Source organism: Chrysemys picta, chromosome 14 (assembly GCF_011386835.1).
Source record: "Chrysemys picta bellii isolate R12L10 chromosome 14, ASM1138683v2, whole genome shotgun sequence".
NCBI lineage: Eukaryota > Metazoa > Chordata > Testudines > Emydidae > Chrysemys > Chrysemys picta.
In genome coordinates, this window is record NC_088804.1 from 25302351 (window position 1) to 25323857 (window position 21507).

General features: G+C 41.0%; 1 protein-coding gene across 2 annotated transcripts in view; it reads right to left on the reverse strand.

Annotated features, from left to right (window-relative positions):
* Positions 1-1605: 1605 nt before the first annotated feature.
* SLC7A10 (solute carrier family 7 member 10) overlaps positions 1606-21507 on the reverse strand; it is a 77555-nt gene continuing 57653 nt past the window's right edge. For both annotated transcript variants that reach the window (XM_065567186.1, XM_005289910.5), the window contains exons 3-11: positions 20215-20366; positions 18658-18783; positions 17029-17182; positions 14770-14893; positions 14571-14674; positions 13194-13290; positions 8097-8246; positions 7475-7652; positions 1606-5852 (exon numbers count right to left, since the gene is read on the reverse strand). In XM_065567186.1, the coding sequence (XP_065423258.1) occupies positions 5722-5852; positions 7475-7652; positions 8097-8246; positions 13194-13290; positions 14571-14674; positions 14770-14893; positions 17029-17182; positions 18658-18783; positions 20215-20366 (1216 nt within the window). In that variant the 3' untranslated portion in view covers positions 1606-5721. The remainder of the gene's footprint in view (positions 5853-7474; positions 7653-8096; positions 8247-13193; positions 13291-14570; positions 14675-14769; positions 14894-17028; positions 17183-18657; positions 18784-20214; positions 20367-21507) is intronic.

Below are 21507 nucleotides of genomic sequence, written 5' to 3' on the forward strand. Positions count from 1 at the left end.
ACAACCCCATAACTTTGAGGTAGTTTATCCATCCCTAAAAAAATGTTGCTATTGAGGTATAAATGATACATAATTCTCTCTGTGGTCATGGCATTTCTTTTTGAGAAGTGAAAAATTAATATCCAGCTTATATGGATTTATATGTCAAGTAAGGGAAAAATTAGCATATTGTCAATAAAGAGAATATTAATAATAATATGGTAGAGGAGGAGGAATCTAGCAATGTTTCAATTAGGATAGCAAATATCTTGGGATTGCAGTGGTCCTGAACACCACCGGTTTCATATTTCAATCTCTCTTTTGAATGCTATTCAGGGACGGCTCCAGGCACCAGCCCACCAAGCTTGTGCTTGGGGCGGCACCTGGAGGGGGGCGGCGTGGTGCTCCGGCTCCAGCCGCCGGGGAGAGCGGGGCCACGGCCGGAGCTCGCTGCCCTCCCCCCGGCGCTCTGGCCGCCGAGGACAGTGGAGCCGCGGCGAGCTCGCCGCACTCCCCCTGGTGCTCTGGCCGCCGGGGACAGCGGAGCCCCGGGCGGGCGGGCTCGCCGCCCTCCCCCCGGCGCTCTGGCCTCCGGGGACAGCGGAGCCCCGGGCGGGCTCGCTGCCCTCCCCCCGGCACTCTGGCCGCCGGGGACAGCGGAGCCGCGGCAGGCTCGCCGCCTTCCCTCTGGCCGCCAGGGACAGCGGAGCCCCGGGCAGGCTCGCCGCCCTCCCCCCGGCGCTCTGGCCGCCGGGGACAGCGGAGCCGCGGTGGGCTCGCCACCCTCCCCCCGGCGCTCTGGCCGCTGGGGAGAGCGGAGCCCCAGCCGGGGCTCACCGCCCTCCCCCCGGGACTCCGGCTGCCCTCCCCCCGGGGCTCCGGCCTCCCCTGCCGCGCTGGGGGGGCGGGGGGGGCGGCCGGAGGCTTTTTTGCCTGGGGCGGCAAAAAAGCCAGAGCCGGCCCTGACGCTATTCACTCTGTTCTATCAAATATCAAGAGATTCCTGACATGACTTTTTGTATCAAATTGGCTCCATTTCCCCACTTTTCCCCTTTTATTTAAAATATATTGTGGTAAAAACTGGCTGACTAGGCTGATAGTTTGCTTTAAAATGATAACAAGAATGTTAAATTTGGACTAATAGGCCATTTTCTACCATCTTTAGGAACGCTAGGACAATGATGAACATTCTAAAAATACCGAAGACAGAAAGAGAGACAGAAGTCTGAGTAATAGAAGTTTTGATGTCATTTCCTTCACTTATTTAAAAAGATATGAAATCCATCTTAAATCATTAGATCTTTTTCGTTGGTGGAGCATGAAATTATCTTGCTGGTTGGGCATGTTGATTTTGACAGTCAGATTTATAAATTAGAAACTAACTTTAATGTAAAAAATTTTAAATATAATTTTGTTGAGATTATAAATGAAGCTGTTTGTGATCACTAAATAGAACATGCTGAAACAGCTTTCAAATGAGGTGATTTATGGATTAAAGATGGGCCCAGACTAAAACCCTGAATCTCTAAGTTCAGCCTCCTGATTTTAAGCCCAGAGGGTTCTTATTTTTAAAGTATGAAAATGTAGCGGAATCAGGAAAGATTTTAGCCAAAAACAATTAACAACTGCGAGGCAATTGGTCCTTTAATTCTGATTTTCATTTCCTTAAACAAACAAACAAACAATCTAAGTGAAACCATGACAGCAGTTGCAGTATATTATTATTATTTGTGCCTTTCTCATAACAGCACAGGCTTGTTGCTGAAGAGTTCTGCAAAGCCTAAACTCCAGTCAACTTTCATATCTTCATTGTTGGGGAAAATAAACTATTGTTGATGCTAAATTCTATATAATTTGCTATCTTGTGATATTGGAAGGGGAAGGAATCTTTTCTGAAACTGTCACTGAGCATGAATTTTAATCTAAAGAACATCAGAATCTTGGTCATGAAAGCCTTGACAGGCAAAGGTAAATCATGTATAAAGGTAAATCATGCTAAATCAATATAAATTTGTTGTCTTCAGCACAGTGATGGGCGTCCATCCTCTGTCAAAAATGTGGCTTCATGTTTGTAACTTTCATTTGCAAAGCTACATATTCAAAAGATTATTTAAATGTGGAGTCTCTCTAGCATTTATATATGTATATACACAACACACACTTTCTCTCTAACTACATATATAGTTTAATAATCTCTTGATTAACCGCTTCATACAAAGAGAGGAGGGTATATTGTGCTTCCTTTTAAAATATCTACTGTCTGAAAGATCTGGATATATACCATCTGGATGTATATATTTAAAATAAAAACACATTCTAAATTCTAAATTCAGTTGGAAGATGCTTTCCTTGAACTTGCCTCATAGTCTGAGTCTCAGGTTCAGTGTATTTGTAGAGAGTAGTCCTATGGTACTTGACAAACTAAGAGACCAATTGAATCCTTAATTGTTGTACCAAGGCCTTTAAAATACAGTAAATCATGATACTTGCAAATTAAAATTGATATGGCTATTTTAAAAGTAGTAAATATGATCATCTATATTTCTAAAAGTTACAACAAAGTAGTAGCTATTGGAATATTGCTTAGAGCTATTCTGTGATTTTGCGTTTTTCAAAAGATTCTTTGGTATGAAAATGGTTACATTTTTACATTTGCAACCACCATAAATTTAGCAAATAAGCCACTACTAGAACTCTAAACATATCAATTTGTTACAACTACAAACATACCAAGGCACCTTCTAATGAGCATCTGGTGGTAAAAAAATTAAGGACAGTTTCTTCATTGAACATGGGTGAAATGTGGAGTTTGTCTTCAAAGGCGAGGTGAATTTTTGTGTGAGCACATTAGAAAAAATAGAAATATACCAGAATTTGTTCCTTTTTTTCCCATTGCATTTATACTAGAAACACAGTAGAGTTCTTTTTCTTCCCATTTGACAGTAGAACTTTACTAAGTTTAGCATAAATATATGGTTATTGTAATGTTGTTTGCCATGTTGGTCCCAGGATATTAGAGAGACAAGGTGGGTGAGGTAATATCTTTTATTGGACCAACTTCTGTTGGTGAAAGAGAGAAGCTTTTGAACTACACTGAACTCTTAACACCTTGAATAGTCTCTTAGATATGCGTGAACTACTTATGCTAAACACTCTGTTCCACCTTGTATTTAGTTGTGATATTCAGGCTATGTCTACACTGCACTTAAGTCGTTCAAATTTCTTTGGTCAGGGGGGTGAAAAAAAATCCCCCAGAACAACACAACTTTTAATGATGAAAAGCGCTAGCGTGGACAAGGCTTCGTTGGCAGGAGATGCTTTCCCAGCGACGAAGCTACCGTCCCTCATTGGGAGTGGTTTTATTTTTTTGTCGGGAGAACTATCTCCTGGCGACAAAGAGGCACTACGCTGCTTATCCTACAACAGTGCAGCTGCGGTGGCACATGCGCATCATTGTAAGGTCCGAGTACCTTTTCCAATGCCTTTCTGTGCTGTCTATGCTTGCTTACATGAGAGTTTTACCAGTTATATCACTCTGAACTTCCCTGTGTGGCTACTATATGAGTGACTTTGGTTTAGCTTAAATCCTTTCCCAAGAAACAAACTAAACCCCCGCCCCCAGCTTTTAATACTAGAAGTGGGGCCCTACCAATTTCACTGGCCATGAAAACACATCATGGACTGTGAAATCTGGTCTTTTGTGTACTTTTACCCTATATAGATTTCATGGGGGAGGCCAGCGTTTCTCAAATTGAGGGTCCTGATCCAAAAGGGAGTTGCAGGGGGGGTCGCAAGGTTATTTTAGGGGAGTCACGGTATTGCCAGCCCTACTTCTGCGCTGCCTTCAGAGCTGGGTGGCCAGAGAGTGGTGGCTGCTGACCAAGGGCTCAGCTTTGCAGGCAGCGGTGCAGAAGTAAGGGTGGCAATACCATCCCATGCCATCCTTACTTCCGTGCTGCTGCTGGCTGCGGCTCTGCCTTCAGAGCTGGGCTCCCGGCCAGCAGCCGCCGCTCTCCAGCTGCCCAGCTCTGCAGGCAGTACCACCACCACCAGCAGTGCAGAAGTACCCATAGCAGTACCACAATGCCCCCTCCAATAACCTTGCGAACCCCCCACAACTCCTTTTTGGGTCAGGACCCTTACAATTACACCACCATGACATTTCAGATCTAAATAGCTGAAATCATGAATTTAAGGTTTTTGAAATCATATGACTATGAAATTAACCAAAATGGACCATGAATTTGGTAGGGCCCTAACTATAAGTGTCCATAGGGTGGGAGGAGGTCCTTGTATAACCATCACTTTTAAATTCACACCTTAGGTTATACTGAAACTTTCCCATGTAGAGGAGTCCTTAGATAGATAGCTTGTCCTAGAAGCACCAATGATTAGCCAATACTTGCTCTATTGGCATTTGTTTGTTAAAGTAGCACATCAAATGTATAGACGTAAAGATTGTGGTACTTGAGGCTGGTGTTTTTGTTTTACACAAATATTGCTTGCAATTCCTGTTTAAAGAAAAAGTATATGCTATAAGAAGTGACTAACCAAGTTTAAAATCAGTTTCAATACATTTTTTAAAATTTGAAAGCTTGTCTCTTTCACCAAAAGAAGTTGGTCAGATAAAAGATATTACCTCACCCACCTTTTTTTCTGGTTATTGTAATAACAGAGCTGTTCAGATTTCATACTACAAACCCCAACTCCTTGTTTGCAAAACTGCTTGAAGACTGAAGTTACTTTAGATCATATCACAATTTCCATGGTTTCTTTACATAATTGAACGATGATAAAAATGATCAAATACAGTGTAGAAGTTATACATTCAGCTCTAATGTATTGTATATAAATACCCTGGATAAGCTCTTAGGGTACGTCTACACAGCAAAGAAAATCCCGCGGCTGGCCCATGCCAGCTGACTCAGTCCCGCAGGGCTCAGGCTGCGGTGCTGTTTCATTGTTGTGTAGACTTCTGGGCTTGGGCTGGAGTCTGAGCTTTGGGACCTTCCCACATGTATGGTGTCAGAGACCAGGCTCCAGCCTGAGCCTGGTCTACACAGCAATGAAACAGCCCCCCGAGCTGAGCCCCACGAACCGCAGCAGTGGGTTTTTCTTTGATGTGTAGACATACCCTTACTGTTCACGCTAACAACGGTCACAATTTTAATACCCAAACTTGCGAATACATAGGCTTGCGTGTAACTTTGCTCTCAGGGGTAAAGTTATTCACGGGCAGAAGTGTTCGCACAATTGAGTTTTTTAGATTGTAATTTGAAAACTACATGGGTCATGTGGGGTCTGATCCTGTGCCAGTGAAATCAATTAGAGTTTTGTCACTGACTCCAGTGGGAGCATGAGTAGGACCATAGGCTTCCCCTATTCCATTGACTTTCCCCATTTTATTTTCACTATTGGAGGAGGCCCCAATCTTGAAATTTCCAGATTAATCCCGAAGGCTGCTGGAATTGGTGATGAAGAACTTAGTTTACTGTATCTGCACTAAACTTCCTTGCTGACTGAAATACACTGTCAGAAATAAATAACCAGCTCCTTATTTTATTTTTTTTAGGAAAAGCTAAGCACTAAGGACTCTTGTAAAAGTGTAGCTCATTTCATGGGCTTCTGTATCCAATTTCTAAAAACATTTTTTTTGTCAAGAAAAACTTTTTGCAAAAATCAACATGTAAACAAAAAACTACTTCTGTCTCATTATTGCTTCATTATTTCTTCAAGGACTTTTCACTGTTTCTTCAAGGACTTTTCACTTCCTGGTAGCTGAGACTGAGTGAAAGGCAGATCATCCTCTTCTGGAGCTCCCTCCTGAGGGTGGACGACGAAACACAACTTCTGTCCCCAGTATGTCATGGATTCTATGAAAAACACAAACTCACTTTGTTAATGTGATGATTATTTGAGTCCTCTCAAGCAATCTCCTATGTGAGCACATATACATTCAAAGTTCTGCTGTTTATGCAAGTCCAAGTATGGTGAGGCTTACCCCATCATACCATATTATTGCTCTTTTCCAGTTAAAATGATGAATTGATTTTTTCCCTAAAGCATTGAGTCTTGAGAGTCAAAGGACCCTAAGGGAGTTAAGGGTGGAAGGTTCCTAACCTTTCTAGACTCCTTTGGACATCCTAGCCTTAAAGCAAATTTAAAAAAAAAAAAACCCTCAAAGACCTTGTTCTAGCTAAGATGTATGACTGGTGTGTAATTTATTTTCATGGGAGTGGTAGATCCTGACTTTCCTGTCTTATGCATGTGGGAATTCTGGACATACATTGGGATGTATATCAGTAATGTGTTGGGGGAATGAACACACACAAAATTGACACAAAAGTAGGGTAGGAGTGGGATAGAGCTAACGTCTGATTTGCCAAAGCACTTAAGTGTTGGTTTATTATTTATTTAGCACTTGAGCTCAATGAGACTTACTTGCATGCTTATAGGACACTCCTGAATAAGTGCTTTGCTGAACAGGCCAAATAAGCAAGCTGGATGAATGGAGGAATGTGCAATGTCAAAGAGGGGCGGAAAACATGCAAAGGGAGAACTACAGTAACCTAAATGAACAAGTTACAGCATCATAAAAATAAAATTTGACATTTCCTGCCTCTTCCCACAGCTGACTACTCATAATCCAGCTGAATGGAGTATGTCAGATGGCTCAGCTTACATCTCTGGGACCTGGCAGTAAACCCAGGCTATCCCTATCTGGATACCATTATGAAATAATCATTTCAATAAGGTTACTTTTTGAATATTTCCCCAATGTAAAAGCCACTGAAACCTTTGCTAAATTCTAGAAAGTGGTGTATTAATGAGAAGAGCACTTTTGCACATGGGATATCAGCTTCTTTGCAGAAAAGAACGGGTAAACTAGTAGTGCTCTTCTGTATTTTACTGACAGTCACATGCTAACCACACCTCTTCACCTCTCTCTCTCTCTCTCTCTCTCTCTCCTTTTTTTGCTCTCTCTAGTCTGTTGATTTTTATCTGTTTCTCTGTTTGCAATTCACAGCCTGACCGTAGCATCCTTATGTCTTATTCAAAAATTAAGCACTGAAATGTCTGTACTTTGAGAGACACCTAGTTTCTTCTGTGTACAGGTTTAGGGTCTAAAAATTGGCAGGAGTATCTTTATCAATAGGCAGTTTTCCTATGCTTAATTATAAATCTGATGATCTCTTGTGCCATATGCATCACGTTTTCCTGCTTCTAGCTTTATATTGTGTATTGGCATTAAGTTCTCTTTCATGTGGTCAAGAAGTAAATAATTGGGGTAAAATCTAAACACTTTGCTCAGCAAAATCCTGTCCAAAGAGCTCCGCAGAGCTGCATAATTTAATGGTAGTTTTGGTGAATGCCACACAGTCACTGGGACCCTTTGTGGATTTGTAGAAATGTAGACCTGAAAGGTTGAAACAAATTCCTACATGTTCATGAACAAACAGTGAGGCTGAATTAATGAACCATAATGTGTTCTTACCAGCTAGCCTATTTACACACTTTGGTTTATTTCTCCAGTACACTCCGAGAAAAAACACGGGCACTCCAGTTAATATGATAATTAGTCCAATTCCACAGACAACTGGCTCAGAATAGAAACTGAAGATCAGTAGAAATGCCCAAAATAGCAGGTAAGTGACTGGAACAAGGAGATTCACCTAAGAGGGGAGGGAAGAGAAGAGAAATGTACAGAAATGTAACCGCATTCTGCAAGGTATAGAGGGGAGAGGCAGTGAGGGCTAGTGGATCGAGCAATGGACTGGGAGTCACAAGACCTGGCTTCTACTTCTACCTCTGGCAAAACGCAGCTGTGTGAGCTTAGGCTTCACTTAGCTGTGTCCTATTTCGTCTCCCATCCTTTGTCTGCCTTGTCTCTTTAGACTATAACTACTACTTGGCAGAGACGTATCTCTTGCTATGTGTTTGTATAGTACCTCCCACCACAGGGCATCTAGGCACTACCATAATAAACAACAGAAATAATAATAAACAGTACTTCAAGGTTTGATAAGGGATTTGAGGGATTTGCTGTGGTTGACACATTCTTTAGCTTATTAATAGGAAGATCATAGGACTAAGAAATTTGGCTTAAATATTTTTACCTTGATAGGTCTGAAGATTTTGGGTTTCTTCCAGCGCAACACAATCAGGCCTATGATTGTCACTCCATAGCAGAGGTAGTTAATAAACGATACGTAATTAATTAATGTGTACGTGTCTCCAACAAGCATGATGATAATAGTGGTCAAACACTAAACAAGAGAGAAGCACATTCTTATTTGAATCATCACCAGAAAAGCTTGCTTAAAAACAACAACAAGCAATTAAGTTCCTTTTATTTACATCCCATGCTGGGTGTAGCTACTGCCTCCTATGAGTCTGTTTACTACATTAAAAGTGTGCCACAAAAACCCAGGATTGAATGGAGATTCTGGATTTATTTTATGTTGAAGTCAGGTTCCTATAGATCTAGTTATAAAAATGCATGGAGAATGTTCCCTGAAATGATGCTGCTAATCGTGGTCATTCAATAACGCCTGTGCATACTTGCAGAGCTCTCCTCACTAATAACATGAATAGCTCTGACAAGTACTTGCAGCCCAATATTCAAAGGGGTCTCAAACCACCCTTTGCTTGTGCAGAACTGCGAGTGCCAATTAAGACGTTGTCTTTGAAAACGTTACTGTTGATATAGGCATTGGGTAAATTTGATGACCCAGGTCAAACAATGACTAGAGGATACACCAGAAGTGGAAGGAAGTGGCCTGGATACCCAAAGAGGTAATGTGCGTGGAATAAGAGATAGCCAGGGTTTGTGTAATTCTCCCCATTTTTCCTACAAAATGACTATGCACATTTTTAAGGCCAAATGCTGGGCTTAACCCACCATCTCGGTGGCTGTGCAGCGTCCTGAATTGAAACGCTAGTGATGGTCTGCTGCATTGGGGGTGGGGGACATGGGGCAAGATGAGTCTGCAACCTGTGCACTGTGAACCTCATCCACGGGGCCTTCCGGACTAGCACGCAAGAAGTTTCAGGGTAGCGATACAGGGAGTGTAGCTCATCTACCATGACGGCACCTGTAGCATCCCTGGTGCTGCTATGTGGTTGAGGGGTTTTCCATTCCTTGTCCTCTCCTGATCACAGTGTTGGCTGAACTCCCAGCACAACCCAGATATTAAGGCTTTTCACAACAACCTTGGCTTAAGCTAGAATTTGTGATACTCTGTTCAGAAAGCAGTAGAACATCTGCAATGCGTCATAGTTAATATTGGTGCTGACCATTCTTCAGCTATGTACTGTGTTAAAAATGAACACTCTTGAGAAAAGGCCTGATCACATGAAACACCCCCCTCCCCCCAATGCAGTCAGCATATTTCCAGTGTTTGCGCTTCATAATGTATACGATCAGGTTGCACACAAGGGGAAGAGGGTGCTAATGAACAGTTAGACCAATGAAGCTGACTAATTTTGAACTGGAGAATGCTATAGGAGCTAAACTGGTGTAAGCTTTATTCCCAGGCAGAAGCTTTCTGTAATTCAGTAACTTTAATCACTAACATTTCCCCCCTGAATTGAAGCTTGTTCTAGCTTCCTAATGAAATCAATGGAGTTTTTAATCATGGACGTCAGAGGGGAGAGGATTGATCCTAAGTGCTGCAGGTGTAACTACACTGGAGAACAGAGCACTTACTGTCCATGCTTTTAATGGCTTCACTCCACCAATTTCTGTTATGTGTGTTTTTAAAAGCTGCTAAACTCTATGACAGGACTTCTGGCAAAATTAAAGTTGTCTGTTATGGGAAAGGATGGATTTCTTGTAGACAAACAGGCTGTGGCTAGTACATTACTTTGTTCTAAGTGACCTGTATATAGTATAAAGAATAAAAGCTTTAGCTTTTCTTTTCTTTTTTCTCAGCCAGTGGGACGCGCTGAAAATGACCTACTTCATTAATCTTTTTGGCATTACTACTGCTTAGAAAGTGGCAGGTGGAAATTTCCATGCATCAGCTTGCTTATTTGAACTTGCTTTGTTTGTGAATAACACTATTAATGTTAATAGAGCTGGCTTACGGTTTATGGGCCTGATCCTGAGAGGTCTTGAGTGCCTCACTTCCCACTAACATTAGCCAGGAGCTAAGGATGCTCAGAAGATTGCAGAATGGGACCCAATTTAGGTAATTATGCCTCACTAAACTTAGGTTTTTCAAATATCTTTTGATCACATTTTTACCTGTATTAATCAAAACCCATATGTATTCTGTAACAGTGATGTGTTCTAAAACTATAATAATCATTCATCCATATGCAGTGTTATTGTCATACAAATGACCCCAAACTATAAAGTATCATCCACTAAATTCCAGAATCTGAGCACCTGAAGATCCCAAGGTGGGATCCCAGAACCTCTCCATTATTGTGAGCCTTCTCCCTGCTCAGATTCCTGTTTCCCATGACTAGCTGGTTTGTGACAATATCCCTGAAGGTGGGTGGCTCTCATGTCCCACTGGCACCAGCAAATAATGCTAGAGATCCAAGTGTCTCACCACTCCGCAGCTGCTAATATGAATCCCTCGAGACCTTGGGGACTTTCATCCTGAAGCTGGTGACTTGAAAAGGTTTAAAATAGGAGAGCATAATATTTTGTATCAATGTCATGTAATACCTCCATCTGATTTGCTCTAGGTGTTCTCTTTGCCATGATTAGCTGGTTTGTGGCAAAGCCCCTTAGGCTGATGGGATCTCAGGTGTAGGTGACACGAAGGCAATCAGAACTTGTGTTCACTATATAGGGATTTGTCGCCAGCATATTCCTGATCAAATGACTCTGTTGCCAAATTGGTTGGCCCACATTTTCCATTCAAATACTTTCTTGAGTTTTTTGAGTGGAGAGTGTTGCTTGCGTGCCATACTGTTTCCTCTGATAACTATCGTGGTGGACACCAGTGCCATGCATAATGCTTGGGAAAAGTTTCAAAACATGTGACATAGGGTGACCGTACATCCTGTTTTGGCCAGGATAGTCCCTTTTTAAGCCCTGTCCCGGCCGTCCCGACTTTTTTGGCAAAAGTGGGCATTTTGTCCCATTTGCTCTTGCCAACTTGATCAGCTGGCAAGAGCAAACAGGACAAATGCCCACTTTTGTCAAGAAAGTGGGGCACAAAGGAACATGTGCGGGAGTTGGTGGTGGTGAGCAGCAATGCCAACCCCACACAGCGGGGGAGGCAGGGCTCAAGCCAGCAGCGACGCCAGTCCCAGCCTTTGGGAAATATGGTCACCCTAATGTGATAGCATCCAGAATCATTGAACCATAGAAGTGACCGCAAGGGTCATCTAGTCTAATCCTCTGCCCAGGTGCAGGATTTGCTGTGTCTAAACCATCCAAGACAGATGGCTATCCAGCCTCCTTTTGAAAACCTCAGGTGAAGGAACTTCCACGATCTGAATCTATTGAACTGTGCACCCCAATAAAATAGACTTTTAAATGGTTTGAACCCCATTCATTTTGCATTAATGGCCACCTTGTTTAAACACCCGATTTTGGAAAGGAACAGCAAAAACATGGTAATCTTCTGAGACCTTAACTAGGTCTACCTTAATGCACAGGCTATGATTCATTTAAAAAATCCTGATGCATTAATTAGGTTTGCCTAAAGTCTGACATAATTTACTATTGTAACTGTGTACAGTATATTATTTTTATATTACTATGTATATAGAAATTAATATTTCAGAGCAACACTTAGTACATCCCGAGATGTAAAATAAACCCCTACCGCTGAATGATTCATTCATATGCAGTGTTGGTTCTGTAATTTGCACAGTAATTTAAAGGGAATGTTCTCTACAAACTGGGTAGCTGGCATTTGTTTGATTTGCCAGTTCTGCTCTGCACAGGGAGCTTGCTTACGCTCTGGCTAGTTCACAGAGTGATAGTCACTGACACTCAGCACGTTATTTGAGCTGATGTATTTTTATGGACAAAGGGACTTTGCTTCATATGCATCATCACAGCTCAGCTACCCAATGTGAGTCCATGCTGGAGCTTGTTTTTTTTTACACACCACACTGATTGTGTAGTGCAGCTCAACCAGAAAAGATTCCAGACATTGAGTTATGTGGGTGTGTATGGGCAGGAAAGATGCCAGGGCACTGCCACCTTTTGGCTAAATCATGATTTTTATATAAACATAAACTATGCAGAACGGTTACTGAGAAAAATATAGTGCTGGGCTGTGATAGCACTACTGCTATAGCTAGCCACACACTGGGAGAATAACATCACCTATGGGTGAATATCCTAGCTGTGCTGAAGTCAGCTGACTACCACTGCAATGCAAAAGCCTCTCACTAACTGCAGTGGGGCCAAGATTTCAGCCAATGTGCCTGTGAGGGAATTTTCATGCTAACAGTTATTGAAGCATGAGGAATGTAAAATAAAATATAACGGCACATTTTAATCTTACTACAACCTTTTAGACCCCTGCTAAACTCTGGAAGGAAGTGGCCTTGATCCCCATGATGTGTCGTGGAGTAAGAGAGAGTTGGGGGTGTGTAATAATTCTCCCTCTTTTTCCTTCAAGATGACGAGGCACATTTTTAAGACCAAATGCAGGGCTCAACCCCACCATCTTGCTAACAACTCAATCTGAGTAACAACTTGTGGAACTCACTGCTATAAGATAAGTTTACTTTTTGTAAAAAAACTAACCAAGAAACTAATCAAAATCCTTCCTTTCTACATTTTAAAGTGTGTAGCTTTTTAATGTAATTGTGTGTCCCCCTTATTTTACCCAATGTGTTCAGCTGGGATATTCTTCTTTTGGATCTGTTACGCTGATCTTCTCTACTCACTTTCTTTACATGGCCAAAGTAAAGGGAAGACATCCTGATTCTCCAGAAGCTCAAGGTATCACTGCACAAAGCATCTAGTTTTACTGAACAACAAGTAGCATTTAGCCCTGTACCTTGGGCCCACTATGGCTATTAGCTTGGCAGCAAGCTCTAAACTAGCCCTGTGGAGTGGAATTAGCATCGACTGCGGGGAGATTTTCTCCACGTTTGCACTGAGCTAACAGAATCGGTAAAAGGGTTCACAATTTCTTAAACGAAGCATTTCAGTTTGCAAACAAAGATTTTTCTAAATTGCACTCCTGTTCAAGCAGATGAGACATTGTGACAGAAAAAGTAAAACTTACACACACTAGAAGGGCAGGGATTGGGGTGCAGTGTTTAACGTGAATCATAGCAAGCAAGCTGGGCAAGTGACCTTCACGAGCTCCAGAAAAACATAACCTGGGAAGCAGAATAGGAACATTCAGTATACAAGTTATTCCAACATTTAGCTGTATTGTTTCATCAGCCTTAATTGGCCTGATTCCAAGCCTATGGGAGTCTTGGAGTGGAAGGATGTTCTAGTGGTTAGGGTGCTAGTCTGATACTTTGGAGTCGGGGTTCAATTTCCTGTTCTACCACACACTTCCTGTGCATCTTGGGCAAGCCACTTAGGCTCAGATCCTCAAAGGTATTTGGAAGTTAGGAACCCACGTACCTTTGAGGAGGATCTGGGCCTTAGTCTCAATTGGCTCAGTACCCCATCTGTAAGTATAGGGCTAATAGAACTGCCCTACCTCACAGGGATGTTTTGAGGATAAATACATTAAAAACCTTTCACTCTATGCATCTGAAGAAGTGAGGTTTTTACTCACGAAAGCTTATGCCCAAATAAATCTGTTAGTCTTTAAGGTGCCACCAGACTCCTTGTTGTTTTTGTACATTAAAAACCGTGGGCTTTCAGATTCTCTGGTGATGGGAGCCATATAAATATCTACGATAGAGCCTAAATCAACAGTCTTTCCAGTTGATAGGCTTTGGATCAGGCCCAGTATCTCTCAAGGTTTTATTTTTTTAAATACATAAATTGTTATGAATTGTTGTATGTTTTTAAATGTCCCCTGGTTTGTCAGCTCTCACCACATTTTGAGAGCACGAAGGTACGTGACTTGGCTAAAGCACCAAAGAGCTGTATTATTATCTCTTTCCTGACAGATGTTTGTATTTTATTTTCTTACAGAACTCATATTTCTATTAAATTAAAAAATGTAATAGACTATGGGCAAGATTCTGGTTCCAATTACACCAGCGTAAACTTCCCTTCAAATGAATGTTTACTTTGGATTTATGTCCATGTCACTGAGAATGGAATTTGGCCCTATAACCCTCGTTTCTTCAATCTACTTTTTGAGCTAAACATAGTTTAGCTTATAGCTACTGAAACTTTATTGTAAAATTACATTGTCTAAATATGTAGCCAATGTTTTATTCTTAGTACAAATCATTCCATCACACCTGCAGACATTCCAGTAGATCATAAGGGCTCTTTTGCAGGAGATCCTGCTATTCAGTATATCTGCTGACTGAAATGGAACAATTCATAATTTAATGCATCTAATGTGCCCAACACTGAGATCGTTCTGTAACACATAAAATGTCTAGCTAGCATTGTTGCAGCAAATTACATTAAAGCATCCCCTCCCCAAATTAGACAATGTTCATAAAATTGCACTCCAGCTAACCTTGATGAGGTAAAAAGGTATCCATTTATTCCTCCAAATGTAGATAAGGCCACTGAGACTGGCATAACCCAGGAAAAATAGCCCAGTAACTTTTCACCAAATGTCTAAAGCAACAGAAGGCAAAGAAACTGAAATATACTGCACAGCACAGAACTGAAATTAAAGTATATTTTAGACATCCATGGAATTGTTTACTTACTACTGCCACAGCATTGGAGGATAAGAGCTCTTGAGGTGACATGGCAGTGAAATATGCAATATTGGTGAATGTATACACAAATGTCACCAATGGGATGGATATGAATATGGCACGAGGTAGGTTCCTAATTGAAGAATTAGGAGGTTTGATAAGAAATTACATTCACATATAACTGGACCATACCACCCCACCCTCTTTGTCCCTCCCCCTCATGGGAGTTTATATCCAGTTTTGTGCTTTACTGCCCTATCGCTACATAGAACAAAACAAGAGAAACTCCCCCTCCTTCCTCTCCCCACCCCAAACTGTACTTCTCTCAGTAGCTTGACATATTGCAGTTCTGAGAATACTAAAACCATTACAGGGCTTCATGTATGTGTAGATTATAAATCCATATAACACAGGATATCGCCACAGAGCTGAAGACCATCAAACAGAATTTACAACATGGCTGAGATGGAGATACCAGAAAGCTGCTTCTTCATAAAGAATTCCTATAAGCTATTACTGTGATAACCAACAAGACTAATAATGTTCCTGTAAGTTTAATTTAGTTTACACGAGGCTCTCTTTGATAAAAATGATGCTATGGAAAGTAATGGACTTGCCTTTTTCTCTCATTTATTCACTGAGGAACTTTGCCAAGTGATAGAAGCATGCTATTGACCCTAAGAGCTGTTTAGTGTGTACGCTCCACTCAGGAGAATGTGTTCACTATAGCTCTGATTTTTGGCTTTGTCAGATTAGCAAAAAAGTTTAATAAATAGTTTTCACCAGTGTAGTTTTGCAAGGTTTTGGTATAGACATGAGGTTGGGTTTTATTTCTTTTCCCTAATGAAAATAGCTTTTTATTTTATATTTCTCCCTCAAAAACCGTAGAATTGATAAAATTCTGTTGCAAAACTTTCAGAGAGCTGGAATTGGCATCTCTAACACTCTTGATAACCCATCAGGTTAAACTATGTGCCAAACTGGTTTTTTTTTCCTGTAGCTAAAGATGCTACAAAGCACAAACTGAATTATTTTTGTTCTTAAACTTGTGCATTTGATAGCAGTATCCAATTTCTGCTGGCAATCACTACATTAACTCTTTTCCTTGTTTCTTTTTTGCTCAGAAATTCTGGATGTTTGTGAAAATGTTTACAGTTGCTTGAGAGAGCACCATACCTGCCTCCTTTCCCCCTGAAATTCGTTAAAGATTTATAAATATGCATAACTTTATGTACATGAACATCTCACTACTTACATAGGTAAAGTTAAAGTATGCAGATAAGTTTTTGCAGGATTGCGGCTGTAATTTGTTTCTATCCAGAATGTGTAATACCTGAAATTATACCTTGCTTAATTGGGGGTGAAGTATGTGTGCTGAACATCCAGAACCAATTGAAGACCCAAGAAGTGTCATGTGAATTCATCATTCCATTTTTTCATCTCAGAAATTCTTAAACCTTTGAGCTTTTGCTGCTTCTTGGTGGAAATCACTCTCCCCCTGGCTTTTCAAACATGATGGGGGATAACTCATTTCAAAGCCTGGACTATCAGCACCAAACATGATGCCAATCACCCTTAGAGAACTTTATTCCTACAGCCAACAGCCAGCATCCACACTGCACATACCACAGAAGAAGGCAGGTTCAGAAGTGTTTCATAAATGGAGTGGGGTGAGGGGAGGGGGAAGGGAAAATTCTGCCTCTTCTGTAAAAAGACATTTTAATCTCTTCTTTATGTGTTCCCTTTGGGGGAAATGTTGTCTGAAGAACCAAGACCACAGACAATATGTTTTGGTATTATATAGATATAAAATACACACACACATAAAATATAATGTAATTTTGTGAGGCATCCCATCAATGGTATAGATTGATATATAAACAATAACTAGTTATGTTTAGTGCCATTAACATATAAGCAATAGGTAGTTATATTATGTTTAGTCCCATTAATATAGATTAATATGTAAGCAATAGACAGTTCAATAGTGCCATAATGTCAGTGTTACACCTATATGATATCTTCGTTCGGTGAGAGCTATGTCTAACTTGATGGGCCAAAGACATTCTTAATTTCAGCATCTTCATTTAACTTGCCCCATATGGGATCTAAAAAAGCAGGTGATAACCTTAATTACCTTTACTTTAGATATGTATAGACATTTAGTGATGTCAGTCCTGCTGCAGAACACACTGTGCATGGTACCAGCAGACTGACCCACTGTCTTTACCTCAAAAGTATCTGGGTCATATGGAAATAAATACTTGCCTGCGGGGATCAACTAATTCTTCTGTTACATAATTCAAGAAGTTCCACCCACTGAATGCAAATGACCCCTGAAGAAAAGCTAATGCTAACTGTCCCACAGATGGAGACATCCAAAAATTGAATGCATTGCTTGGTGTCAGTTCTTCATAGTTTCCTATAGACAGAACAAAAGCAAGAAGTTAAGTCAAAAGTGTAAAATATTATGATGCTGACTGGTGGAAGTGCTGATCGGTGGAAGTTGTAAACTTCCTAGAATTGTGCCCATTCCATTTTATATTATGTTTACTAACCTTAGACTGTGCTTCACTGGCTTGCACCCTGAGAACTGGGAAACATGAACATCAAACTACCAGTGCTTCCTTTAGATTCTCATACAAAACTGTCCCATGGCACAGCCTTGATGGTGTAAATTGTCACAGCTGTATTGATAATGGGATGGGTGCAATAGGCTTTCCAAAGAGAATTTAATTTCACCAATATACAGTACTAGCTATATTGACAGAGCTGCCACAAAACCTGTGTGATCCCCATTGACGTCAATGGAACTATGACAATTTATACCAGCTCAGCATTGGTATCTGATGCCCTAAACTCTCATCTCTTCTGAATGGAGTGAATGGCTCCTCTACAGGAACCCAGAGTTCTTCAATAACATTCACTCTACTCAGAACAAAACCCTGCAGGGCAGGTGGAATTTTTCAAGCTGTGGGGCTTTTTTATTTTTAACCTGGAACGTGGTGCCCTCGCCTAACTATGCACAATTTTTTAACCTCTCTTCCTGGTTAGTTGTAAATACTGTATTTCTGTCCTCTCTACATGACCCATTTTACACATGCTGAAAACATCATCATCCCTTGGGTCCTGTACTTTTCATTATGGGGCTGAATCAGTAAGATACATAAGCACTTGTCTAATTTTAAGTACGTGAGTAGTCCCACTGCTTCCAGGGGAACTGGAACTACTCGTATACTTAAAGTTAGGCAACTGCTTACATTGCTTGTTGATTTGGGGCATTGTATACAGAGTTCATCAAAAGCAATTTAAAATTTGAGGAACATGTCATTGAAAAAATTACACTATAAATCTACCCAGTGAGATATTTCTCAATATTTCAGTTTAGTGCTTTACTTTACTTTACTGAAAACAACAGTTTTCTTTGAGAGAGAAACTTGTGTAAGGATGCTACATCTTATTTTTGTACTATGTTGCCTGTTCGATAATTACTTATCATGCTATGTTCTGAAGAATACTTCCTTTGTGATTGCACCCATACTTGGAAGGAATCCTGTAGCTTCAATTAACAGCAATTACCATTAATTATTTTCAGTTTAGTCACATATTTATGTCCATCGTACACAGTGGTGTCTTTGCTAGGCTCTGCTTGAAACTTGCCCTCCCACAGATCAAGTAACTTCACCAGCTACCTCCTTGTCCAGTTTCTTTCAAATCCAAATGCTTGCTAATTGTAGCAGAGAACTCTGTCAGCAGGGGAAATGAAATAGGCCCTCAGAACTCTTCCCCGGCCTGCTAAGAACTAGAAAACAATGGGATGGGCGCAATAGGCTTTCTAAAGAGAATTTAATTTCACCAAGAGTACAGTACCGATGTTTAGGCTTTCTCAGTGAGTACCTTTAAAGATCTGTATGAAGCCCATAGTAATGATAAGGGCCAAGGCTAACAGTTTTCCTGCTGTAAATATATCCTGGATGCGAGTTGCCCATCGAACGCTGGAGCTGTTCACCCAAGTCAGGAGTACTAGAGAGCAGAAAACCGAATTCAGTGGAACAAAATTTTGTATATTTCGGAATATTCATTAACAAATGCTGAGAAACATAGACTGCTAGTTTCCTATCAGCAGACCAGATGGAAATCTACCTTGGGTTTGGATGGGTCTGACGAGCAGGATTAACTCCACCCTAGAAAACTGCCTGTTTCAGAAGGAAGTTTGCCAGAGCTCTATCCTGGATGCCCCATCAATACTTAGGAAGTCCTAATTGTGGGAAGGGACTTATGTCAACTGAGGGCATGTCTACACTACAAAATTAAGTCAACCTAATTTATGTCGGCATACAGCTGCCGCAGTAATTACATTACTTGTGTGTGTCTACACTTTGCTCCTTGTGTTAGCAGTGTGCGTTCTCATCAGGAGCACTGATTGAACTGTTAGTGTGGGGCATTGTGGGATGGCTTCTGAAAGCCAGCAACAGTCGATGTTAGCAATATAGTATTTACACTGAAACTGTGTTGACATAACTGCATTGACATTGACTCTATGCTTCTCGTGATGGTGGAGTTATTAAATCAGTGTAGTGGGCAAGTTATGACAGCAGGAGCGAAATGTTAGTGTAGACACTTATGTAGTTAGGTCGATGTAAGCTGCCTTGCATTGACCTAACTTTGTAATGTAGACCAGGCCTGAGGGGAAGTGGTGAGTCTCTCCATCCCTTTTCATTCTGATTTGCTCCCCTCTGGGACCTTAGTAATTAATTAAGAATTGGTGGCATTTGGTTTTTTACACACACACATAAAGGACTTGCGAATTACTAACCCATTTGTTGAGTTAGCAACAGTGGCTTAAATAGAGTAAAAGCCATGAGTCTCAAACTTTTGTACTGGTGACCCCTTTCACATAGAAAGCCTCTAAGTGCAACCTCCCTTATAAATTAAAAACACTTTTTTATATATTTAACACCATTATAAATGCTGGAGGCAAAGTGGGGTTTGGGATGGAGGCTGACAGCTCGCAACCCCCCATGTAATAACCTCAGACCCCCTGAGGGGGTCCCGACCCCCAGTCTGATAACCCCTGAGTAAAAGGGTCTTAGTTACTCATACTGAGTCCCACCCCTTATTCATCTTTCAACCTGAACCTCAGACCTCAGTTTATACCTAATCCAGATGTGCACACCTCCTCTTTGGTCCATTGCTTTGTGGAATATATCACCCTATAGCACACAATGAAACTGAAAATAAGACTCAGCTAAGCCAGCATGATATAGCACCTCCCCTCCCTACATTCAGCCTCCGACCACCATAGTGGAACTGCCTTGGTTGCTGCAAAGGGGACTCCAGTGACCATTGGGGTGGGGTGGTGGATGGATTTGCCCCTAAGAGAATATTAAACCTCTTTGACGTAAACATGACCTAAACTTCATAGGAGCATAAAGAACATTAGGCAATACTCACATAAACACACCGTGGAGAGGACCCTGGAGGCATTATAAGGTGGGATGCAATTAGGGAACACCGGTTGTAGAACATAGTTTGAAAATGTCAGTGCGATAACAGCCAGGCTGGTAGGGTACATGATAAGCACTGCACTCCATAGCAGCAAAAAACTGTATTCACAAGAAAAACAATTGGTGCTGCTGTTACACCAGTAAGAATCATTTGACTGTACAACAGTTTCATAATCTGATGACTATCTTTATAGGAGCCTCAGAATTAGGTAGCTATTTTTCTAAACCCCACCAAAACAATCACTTCTCTGGTTTCCCCCCAACCTTTCTTACTCTTATTTTCCCAGATCAATCTGTTTTTTCATATAAATTGGATGCGATGTAGCACACAGTTTAAACATGCACATAACAAGGAGTAGAGACATTCTGTCAGCATATTGAGTTAGCTTTGCATGTCACAGTGAGAGTATCACCAATGGATTAAATGGTGCCCCTGGAAAGGAAAAAGATGTGTTCTAGCATTATGTGTTACCACAACACACTCTTTGTTCTTTAATCTTAAAGTTGTCTTGAGCATTGTCTAATGGCTAGAGCAGAAGTTCTGAGCTATATTCCTAGCTGGGCCACGGACGCTGTGACTTGTGTCAAGTTTCTGCCTGCCCTTTACTTATAGGTGTTTCAGTTTTTGTTAGCCCAACCTGAGACACATAGGACCTGAATAAGAGCAACTGAGCACCCACAACTTCTACTGACTTCAGTGGTAGCTGAAATGGTTTGCCCAAAATGAGTGAATACTTTTGAAAACGTAGGCCTTTACATTCCTCAGTTGCTTACTCTGTGGAAGGGGATAAAAATACCTGCCTCAGAAAGATGTAGGAAGGCCTAGTTGATGTTTATAAAATGAGATCACTGGCTGAAAGGGGTATATAAAGAAAAAGTATTATTTATGGGTTGCTTGTCTCTGACCAAGATATTTTGATGTCCAGTGGGCTTCCTTCTTGCAGGAACAGAACCTTCAGACCTCACTTCTGAACACTTCAGAGGCATCTCCTTTGGTCAGACTGAGCTCCACAAACTTTCCACATGTTCAGTGGTTTTTACTTTAAGAGGGAAGCATTCAGCTTAACTTAAAATACATTTTTTTCTTATCAATTGGATGGGAACTATGTGGTAAGATATAATCAATACAAGAAGATGAGATGCTACTGATTCTTTTATATATATATATAGTAGTGGAATACACAACACAGATACAATTGTTTCCCAGGCATCTTTTCTTGGCTACTTTCTAGTTCATACT